This window comes from Hydra vulgaris, chromosome 07, assembly GCF_038396675.1.
Source record: "Hydra vulgaris chromosome 07, alternate assembly HydraT2T_AEP".
NCBI lineage: Eukaryota > Metazoa > Cnidaria > Hydrozoa > Anthoathecata > Hydridae > Hydra > Hydra vulgaris.
The window spans coordinates 16,874,006-16,885,000 of record NC_088926.1 but is presented as its reverse complement, the minus strand read 5'-3'; the positions used below and the strand labels follow the sequence as shown (position 1 = coordinate 16,885,000).

At 27.8% G+C, this 10,995-nt stretch overlaps 1 protein-coding gene across 1 annotated transcript in view; it reads left to right on the top strand.

Annotated features, from left to right (window-relative positions):
* The first annotated feature begins 8,341 nt into the window (after positions 1–8,341).
* LOC100213720 (MATH and LRR domain-containing protein PFE0570w) overlaps positions 8,342–10,995 on the top strand; it is a 40,617-nt gene continuing 37,963 nt past the window's right edge. Inside the window, exons 1-2 of the mRNA XM_065801212.1 lie at positions 8,342–8,454; positions 10,143–10,651. Of these exons, the coding sequence (XP_065657284.1) occupies positions 10,146–10,651 (506 nt within the window). The 5' untranslated portion in view covers positions 8,342–8,454; positions 10,143–10,145. The remainder of the gene's footprint in view (positions 8,455–10,142; positions 10,652–10,995) is intronic.

Genomic DNA, 10,995 nt, shown 5'->3' with positions numbered 1-10,995 from the left:
TTGAGCGTGATTGTCATTTAATAAACATAGTATATAACTCACATCAAATTTTCTTGTCCGGAAGTTAGAAGTAAACTTTCTCTATGATTTTGTCTTATATACGTATATATATATGTAAACATACTTATATAAGTATGTTTGTCTCGCATATATAAATACGGCAATGACGTAGTTGTAGAGAGCTTGCTTCTTAGGCATGAGGTACGGCGTTTAAACCCACTGCATCCCTGCAAGTAGTATACTTCATTCCGCAGCAACCAATTAAAAATATAGTAATCTACTCAGCTATAATAAGCACTTTCAATAGCACACTCTTAGTATCAGATAAAATAAGGCGGTAAGTAATGCGTTTTTGAAAAATCTTTTGAAATTGATACTACTTGAATAAATTTATTTTATCAACCCAGTAGGCATGCGTGCCCACTGGGAAGCGTGTGCAGCTATTAGATTAAATATAGAGTTTTTCTTGCAAATTAAATCTCAAAAGTTACTAGAGGTTTACTGGCCAAAAACCTTTTCATGAAGAATAACTCTGGGAATTAGTTAATGACCTATCTTTTCCGATTTAATTATCGAACTTGGCTTGATATTAAAGATTTATTCTCATAAAGAATTAGTCGTCGCGCATTATAACAATAAATCGGTCTAAACCGTCAACCTTGCAAAATGGATTGCATTGTAAATAAAAATGATCTTTATTTTTTTTTTTACAAATTTACACCCTACAAGCCTGCTTGCAATCTTTTTTTTTTAACACTAAGAAATAATGACTGTGAAAGAATGAATAGTAATAGAATCTAAACCGATGTCTTCTTAAGAAATACTGTAGAAGGTTTGCAACAGTTTGGCTTTGTTAAACAACTTGGTTTTCAGAAAGTCTTTTGTTCATTCAAGAAACTTATTGGTTTTTGTCATAAAAAATAAACATCACCATTTTATATAAAAGCACTTAAACGCTACTCATCCCACCAACCTTAAACTAAATCACACCTAATCTAAATCGTAATTTAATTGCTTTTCAAGTCTCTATTCTTAGCAACTTGCAAAGGTTGCAATGCAGAAATTTTATTCAGCCTTATAGGTTGTTTTACGCTCATATTTTTTAGAAAATTTACTCAACACTTTTTAAGTCACGAATGTTCGATGATTATTCGGCAACTTTTATTACCATTTGGTATTAGCCCGAATATTACAAACTACTCGACCGAATACCGAATATCAGATTGTAACAAAAAAATTATTTTTCTTTTTTCTTTTAACAAATAATTAGTATGTTTAATACATCTTTAAGTTATGATTAAAAAAATTTTCATCGTTTAATGATACCAAATAATTGCGAATTCCTCATAAATTATACATACTTTTAAAAATAGCATTCACTATTAACGCGGCAGTAGACAAATAGTAAGAAAAGTTGAGCAGTTCTGTTAGGATATTATCTTTCGTTTACTGACTAGGGTTTGCTGTCCAATTTAAGTAACATTTTCATGTAAAAACTAATTTCATTTGCAATTGGTTTTTACTTTTCCATATCTTCATGTATGTGCATATGTTTTTGTAGAGGTTGGTTTGATTGTTTCATTTACTTTTTTTTCTTACAAAGTGAAGATGAACCATCACCGGTGCTACTAGACATGAGTGATGGTTCATCGGCATCAAACAGCCTTTCACTGAGAAGAGTTACCTTTCATTAACTTAATCTTTCTCTGAGTATTTAAAAATTTTATTTATTTTGCTTTCTGTATTTTAGTTAATCTCATGAAATTATTTTCGGAACGTGTATTAATAAAAAAGACAACCATATAATTGGTATTCCCATTAAAGTTTAACTATGCTTTAAACTCATGTTGTAGTGAAGATATCGTTAAAGATATCATCAGTGGCGGATCCAGCATTTTTTGATCTTTGTGATAGCTAACTTCCAGACATGGAGCTAACTCCAAACATTTATATGTTTATACTTATGTCAAATAATGAGGGTTTGCAAAAAATTGCGATGATTGGAGGCTGGGAACAAAAAAGCCCAAAAATTTTTGCAACACCTGCCCCAAACGTGAGAGCAACAAGTTAATGAAATATTTTTTGTGCTATTCTCAACTAGACGTATATTCATGGATAATTTTTAAGTTTTATAGCATTATCTCTGAGCGTTCAAAAATTATGACCATATAAAGTTTAAACCCCCCTCAATTTGAGGGGGTTGTAATTTTTATATGGTCATAATTTTCGAACGCTAAGAGATAATGCTATGAAACTTAAAATTATTGATAAATATAAGTCTAGTTAAGAATAGCACAAAAAATATTTCATCAACTTGTTGCTCTCACGTTTGGGGCAGGTGTTGCAAAAATTACGGGGCTTTTTTGTTCCCAGCCTCCAATCATTGCAATTTTTTGCAAACCCACATTATTTGTCATAAGTATAAACAAATAAATGTTTGGAGTTAGCTCCATGTCTGGAAGTTAGCTATCACAAAGATCAAAAAATGCTGGATCCGCCACTGATCATCTTAAATGCATGATATACCTGAACTGGTTATTTTTCTAATCTTTATAAATGGTTTGAAGAATATGACAATTTTATACATATTTATTGTTAAAACAATTTAATGTAACAGTCAACAAATAATGTTTGCTGTGACACGAATTAATCACAAGTGAAACAGAAACGCCCACAGCGTAGTTAAATATGCGCTTTAATGAAGGTCGGAACCCTCACAATAAATAAGTGCCACCAAAGTTTTTGTAATGTGCTCAATAATTAACAATTGTGAGTTGTAGTAGACAAGACTCATATCTTTGTTGCTTCCCAAAATTACAGGATAGGTTGTGAATTTTAGAGACAACAAGATTTTTTGTTATTGTAATTAAAATCACTTTAAAGTTTTCAGTTATTCGAAATTTTGGTTATTTGAAGTAAATACTTATTCCTAAATAATTGAGAAGTAACTGTATTCATTTGTCTTTAACAAATGAATACAGTCAGTTCTCAGTTATTTAGGAATAAGTTAATAGTCTAATCTTATCTCTAATATAATATAAGTCTATTATTTTCTTCAACAATTCCGAATTTTCATTTTTTACAATTAAATTTTCCAAATTTTAGCCAATATTCAGTAAGAAAATATTTCCTTAATATGAAGGAAATATTGGAGCTTTGTTCATTAAATAGAAATAAAAACTTTGTTTCTACAGGAATCTGTAGAAATAAAAAAGTTTTATAATACATTTGTTTCTTTAAATTAATTTTACAAGAAATTTTATTTGACAGGGTTTATATTTTTTTTAACTTAACCTGGTCTTCTATATAATATATGAGATAAATAATAAAAGTAGAAGGTTCTTTCTTAAAATGAACAAAATAAATCTATTACATAATATTGGAATGAGAAAATAAACACATAAATAGTTATGTTATTAATTATTGACGGACGTTAGCGGAATGCTAATAGTTTTTTTTATCAACCGTATTAATTATTTTTCAACATAATAAAATGAAAACATTTCCGAATAAAAAATTCATTTCAGATTCAGAATAAAAAAATTCTATTACACCACTTTTTAAAAACGTTTAAAATTAGCTTATTATTTTAAAAAACAAATTTTGGTTTTTTCAAAGTGTTACATCTTTAAAAGGCTTAAAAGCCTGTAAAAACAAAAAAGGATCTACTATCAACACATTTGTGTTTAAATGTATTAATAGTGGATCCTTTATCAAGGTTATTATTACAGAATGATATTTCTAAATATATTTTTTGTGCAAATAATGTTTAAGTAACTTAAATAGTGACCGAAAATGGCTAAACAAAAATCCTAAACAGCATATCCTTATACATTTAAATTCTGAGTTTTTAAGTATTTTTCTAAACTGTTTAATAGCTTAGATTTTAAACTTGTGTTATTTTAATGTTTTAAATTGGCTCTAAACTTATACGCACTAATTGTAGACTAAATTCTCTTTTAGCTTACAGTAGTAAACTTCTTAAAAAACTGTATTTCTTGACTGTAAAATTTATTCTTGACTGTACTTTTTTCTGAACCCTTCTCATTGTTTAAATGAATTTCAAATTGGTTTTTGACCAAAACATGCATTAATAAGAACAGTTTTAATAAATCAGAAAAACTCTAGATTCTGGTCACTATTCCGTAACATATTTCATAACCTAGTTTTTTTTTGCAATATAGTTTTGTCGTTTGCGTTTGTTTTAAAAACTCTGTGTTTAAAAAAAAACCAAGAATAATTAAAAAAAAAAAAATTAGATTATAAGAATTTTTTTAAACATTAGTAGCAAATTATGATTTTTTTTCGTATTTTATGTGCCTTAAGAAGACCTTACGGTCTTACCACAGAGCACCACGGAAGAGCATTTAGGCAGTAAGGTTCACCTTTTCTTCCTTTTTAAGTTGCTTATCTAGCCAGTATTAAACTTTGATTCTCTTTGTTTTGAACCATAACTGAAGTTTTAAGGCCTTTTTTTGTTCCCAGCCTTCAATCATCGCAATTTTTTACAAAGCATCATTATTTGGCATAAGTATAAGCATAGAAATGCGTGGAGCATGCTCCATGTCTTTTTTTGATTTATCTAAAGCTTTCTACAGAGTAAATCATAAGTTACTTTTGAAAAAACTAGAAAATTATGGTGTTAAAAACAAAAGTTTACTTTAATTTAAATCATATCTAATTAACAGAAAGCAATTTATTCTTAAAGAATCAAAAGATATAAAAAACAGCATAATAACTTGTGGGGTTTATTAATATAAAGTATATAACAAAAACAATTTTATTTATAGCATTAACAATGCTAAAACTAATAACTATTATGATAAATAATGTAATTAGATAAAGGTTGATAGTACCACTCAAATAGAAGTTTGTTAAAATGATTGACACCAAACTACTGATAATATAAAAAAATAATGATAAATACGTTAACATTAGTGTGATGAGAAAGAATAAAATGAAGATGGGCTTAAGTAAATCCCATCACACACTAAAAATGACCAATAAAATTTACACGTAACAGACGTAAAAAGAACGAAAAAGATTATGAGTGTAAGAATTTAATTAACAACAAAAATTCGAATACTTTTATACAAAAATTCGAATACTTTTATAATTTATAGCCCATCTTGCCTTACATAGGAATATTTGGGACAGAAGATCTTTGCTTAGGACTTTCAAGAAAAAATACATAAACTGCTTTAATAGTGCCGTTAGTATTTCGTATCACTGCAACATATATTGTAGCATAGTGCAGTCGTGGCACAGTGGTTAGAGTTCTGGCTCAAAACTAAGAGGTCCGAGGTTTGACGCCGGCTCCAGCCCATTAAGCAATATTGATGAAAAAGGAGGCGTGAACTTTCTAGTCACATGCTTTTCCATGGTACTCTGTGATAAGACCAAAAGGACATCAGGAAGCACTATGATAATAAACAAACAAACAAACATTTGAAGGCATGAAATTTCTTTGTTCTTTGATAACTTTCAAATTTTCTAATTGTTGTTTGTCACAGCTTTATACCAATTGTTTTGAATTCAATAATTTGACACACAAAAACACATCTAAATTTATACCTCTACGTTTAAAGGGACATATAAGCCCCTTTAAACTTTGAATAAAGTGTAATATTGGGAGGGAATTTTTGAATTTAGATGTGAGTTTTTGTGTGTCAAAGCATTGAATTCAAAGCAATTGTTATAAAGTTGTGACAAACAACAATTAGAAAATTTGAAAGTTATCAAAGAACAAAGAAATTTCATGCCTTTAAATTTTTTTTGTTTTGTTTGTTTGTAACTATGATTACACATACTTTTAGGTAAGAATATTTTTGAAATGTTTTTAATTTGCTTCCTAGTTAGTGATCATTTTGAAAATTTTTAAATATATCTTGTGCTTGAGTTGTATTTGATTTCAATAACTTAACAATGTTTTCCTCAATAAAATGAAGCGTACGAAACAAAGTGATGCTACATAGGCAATGCAAAAAAGCTTGGAAAAAGAGTTAAAAAAAACCGGTGACTTGTAACTAGCTTTGTCTCTGTTAGTTCTGAGGCTGACGCAACTTCAGAGCTCAACTAGAGAAGCAGAGTTTAATCAAAACAATGTTTCTTATGCTTCTGTTGACTTAGATGATGTTGGTCTTAAGCCAAGTAAGATTAAAGATGATATACGGATCTAGCAAGACGTAGAAGTCTTGACGCAGAAGTATACTTCTATGTCAAGACGTCTTTTTAGTTCAATATCTAGATAATGGTTTTGATGAAGTGATTCCTAAATGTGCATAAACTAAAGAAAAAAATATACACGAGAATGGTTTTTTCAAATTAATGTTGCATTTTATTAGGATGCAACTTACTGTTTATCGCAAACTTTTTTCTGAAAAAAGTCAAATTTGAAACGCCAATTTTGAATTTGAAAATAAAATCAATTTGTACGTGACCGATATCTATAAACATATTTAAGTAATCTTGAGAAATCTTAAAAATATTTTTTCGATTTCTGAAAATTATAAATGTTTATTGAATATTATATAGAATAAAAAGTTTATAATTTTAGTTATATTTAAATTTGAAAAGCTAGGCAGTTGAAGTGCTTTTTTAATTTTTAAGTCTGCTATTAAAAAGAAAACTTAAATTTAAAATTTTTAAAATTAGTTTTTTAAGTTTTAAAAAATTAAAAAGAAAAATACATACAAAAAAAAAACTGCTTAATTATCGAGGAGGGTACATATTACTGATTCCACATCACCTAACTAAATTTCTTAATTAATTTATACTAATATTTAAAATCAGAAAACTTTAATAAACTGTTAGTTATATGCGTCAGAAAAGCATAAAGACCGATAAGAATTCTAAAGCATTGATGCTTGAGGTAGAAAAAGTAGATAAAGGTTAGAATGTAGAAAATAATGCTTGAGGTAGAAAATGATGCTTGAGGTAGAAAAAGTAGATAAAAAAGTAGATAATAAAGGAACAGTTAGGAACTAGATTACATTAACAAAATGCAACTTTACAGAATAATGGGTCATTTTTGACACAACAATAGTGACTATTGAAAAGTCTATTGTTCCGTTTATTAAATAGATGATGTTGTTCTGTCTATTGAATAGATAAAAATTTGCTTGAGCAGCAACCAAGATAGAACTTGTAGAAAAGAGAAAAAGATGCAACTTTAAGATGATTGGATAGAGGCTCAAGCTTAGCAGGTAAAACCTGTCAAACTAAATTTACAATGCATTTTTAGACTTTGTCCAAATAAGTAAAAACATCATGCCAGAAATTATCGAAAGCTTTTGATAGATCAAGATTAATAGGCTTTTTCTCACCACTTCCAGCTTGTGCAGAACCATTCCATTATCAGAGTTAAAAAGTTAACAGAGTAGAAATGGCAATTCAACTATTGATTTTTAGAGAGTAAGCTGTTAAACTCTAGATGAGATATAAATAGTTTTTTAAATAGTTTAGAGAATATTGAAAGACTAGTGGTCCCAGTTACATTTCTAGAGACAGAAATAATACCAGCACCACAAGCTATAGAAGAGTTTAAATTAGAAATGACTTTAGTAAGGTTAGTCAGCGTGATTTGGTTGAGTAGCTATATAATAACCTGTTTCTCTGGGATGTCAAGAAGAGTTGGGTCATTAGATTCAAGAAATAAATCAGAGGAAAAATTATTTGCAAATGGCTCTGCTTCATTATTTCGAGAAATAATGAAATTAGTATGTATGTTAGTTGGAACGCTAGACTTGATTTTTTTAAATGAAACTTGAAAAATTTCCTGTCTTTAGAACTTAACTTATGAAATAAAATACCAGATTTAGTAGTTTGAGAATAATGAATCTTTGTGTTACAAAATATGTTTTTTACATCATCCATCCATAAATTATAAAAAATTTTTATCATCATTTTATTAGTTATATAAAGATGTTAGTTCTTGAGTAAGATATTCTGGTAGAAATCAGAAAACTAACCACTGCAGAGGTTAGGAATTAACTAACTGAGGATTAACATGACTCAACAGTTACCATTCAATAATCAATTTATTAGGATTGCTAATAGTGGAAACTTTTAAAAGTTTTTATTTGTAAACAAAATAACTTCTCAAACAAAATAAAAGTAAAATAAAAAATAGAAAAAAATGAAATAGAAATTTTTTTGTGTTTACATTTTCCCATTGTTTAATTGTAATTTTTGTTGTATTCATCCATTGCATAGTTGCAATTAATCTTTTCTGGTTTTCACATTTATTTTATTATTAATATTATGTTATTATAATATTATTAATATTATTTATGATTTGTTGCTATTAAAATTTTTTTATGTTGTTGTTTCAATACATTAAAAGCAAGCAACCACTATTTAAGTTGAAGGTCACCAGAGAACAAAGAATGTTGTTTAAGAAAAAGAAAACAGTTGATTTGAAAAACTTAAATGTTGGATGTGTGATTTAATTTAGTAAATTTTTTTTTTCTTTCTATTTAATATCTTATTGTAATATTTAGGAGGAGTTAAAAATTTATAATACTCTATATATTATAAACATCCCAGCGCCCTCTTTTCTAAAAAAATTGGGAGCCGTTAAATAGGGTGAACATGGTGGTCGATTAAAATCAGAAAAATGCAATATTATTTAATTGCCAAAAATTTCATGCAGTAGAGCCATAATTGGTCGAGGTGTGTAAGATGTGATTCCATTTTGTTGGAACCACAATTCTGGATTGTTCTCTACCTCTCGCCTTAAAAATTTTTTGACTATATTGAATGCATATTTATGCATCATTTGGTTTTAACTTGTGAACCAATTGAATCTTATATGGGAAAAGGTGTAACTCATGCAAAATTCTTTGCAAAGACCACCTAGACATTGCCAACTGCTGAGAACAATGCCTGTTAGAAGCTTCAAGGTTTTCCTCAACACTTGCTTGCACCTGAGCAATGTTCACATAATTTCAAATTGCATGAGGTCTTCCATCACACTGGAAGATCACTGGCAGTCCCTTGTTGCCAAAAATGCTGAACCAATTGGTAAATTGTTAGAGCGCATTTTGAACATGAAACAAATTTCGATATGAACTTTGTGTCTGAATAATCGAATGCTGACTTTCAAAATAAAATTGAACAACTTTGGTTCTTTGTTTTGTGCTGAGTCTTTCCATCATAAATTTCCCAATTTTTTTTAAATTGACAAGAACGAATAAAAGCTTTCATACTTGCTTGGATCCAGGAGGTTAGGTACGAGGAGCATTAGTGCATACATTATGGGTATATATGGATTTATTTAAATGCTAGCATACAAATTCTTACAAATTTATGTAAACTTTAGTATTTATATGGTGTAGTATTTGCTGGAAGAGAAGATAATGATCAGATGGATGTGTGGTATGACTCTAACAAGACAAGAAAAGGAGCCATAATCTTAGACAGAGATTAGAAAAAACTTTGTTTCAAAAAACGTTTGCCAGAAAAGATTAAATTAGTTTAGGCATCAGCATGTAGAGATGTAGCAGTTTCACGAGAAAATAGTTAGAGTTAGAAGTAAAAAAATTATGATGATGATGGTAATAATTATGGTTAGTGATGATGATTTTGATGATCTTGTTGATCATGTTTGTCGTATAAATACACATGAATATATATATATATATATATATATATATATATATATATATATATATATATGTATATATATATATATATATATATATATATATATTTATGTATATATATATATATATATATATATATATATATATATATATATAGAGAGAGAGAGAGAGAGAGATAGAGAGAGAGAGAGAGAGAGAGAGAGAGAGAGAGAGAGAGAGAGAGAGAGAGAGAGAGAGAGCGAGCGAGAGAGAATATAAAATAAATTTCAAACAAAAAAGTTTAGGATGTATTAATGATTTGGCCCTGGTTAAATTTCAACCCGATATATATATATATTTATATATATGTATATATATATATATGTATATATATATATATATATGTATATATATATATATATATATATATATATATATATATATATATATATATGTATATATATATATATATATATATATATATATATATATATATATATATATATATATATATATATAAATAAACATATAGACTTATATAAACATTTTTTTCTCTAGAATATGACTATACAAATGGAGCAAAAAAGTAATTATGCTAATGCAAAGAATATTCCAATACAAATGAAACAACAATCTTTTGCTGAAAATGTTCCAAAATTTCTTTCCTTGAAATTAGATAAAGTAGAACCAATTCCTCCAAAAATGTTGAGAATTCCAGCACAAAATTTAGAGAATAAAAAAATCAACTTGTTGAGTAATCCAATTCATATTCCTAAACTTGTTGACTTAAGAGTTGTTTTAAAAAAACCTGCTGATGATAAAATTAATCATATTCCAAAGTTATTAACTCTTCCAAACATTGATGGAAAAATCAAGTTTGTTGAGATTCAACCGAGTAAACATGTTATTAACCTTGATCACATGCTAAAGCAAAAAGAGTTAATAAAAGTACAGGATGTTCCTATATACAAAGCTATCAATCTTCGTCCATCAACAAATACAATGATGGCAACAAATAAACCTCTAAAGCTTCTAAATTATCCAGAAGTTCAAGTTAAAAATAAAGGGTTAGAATTTGTTTTCTTAATTTGTGTAAAAAATTTGTTTTTATTATGTAAAAGATTGAAAGATTGTAAATTTTCTTTTAACAGGTAATTCTAAAAATGAGTTATAATTGTTCTAAAAATTAGTTATGTGTTTATGTTTTGCACAGGTTGTCAACTTCATTCTTTAAAATATAAGTTATATATAATTAGTTACTAAAATTATGAAATATTGTTTCTAACACCATTTATAAAATAAAAATATCAATATTGTCACTCAAACCTCTTGGAAAAATTACACAAGTTTTAAAATATTTTTACTATAGTATTGTAATTTGGAAGAGCATTTTTATCAACTTTGACTTTAA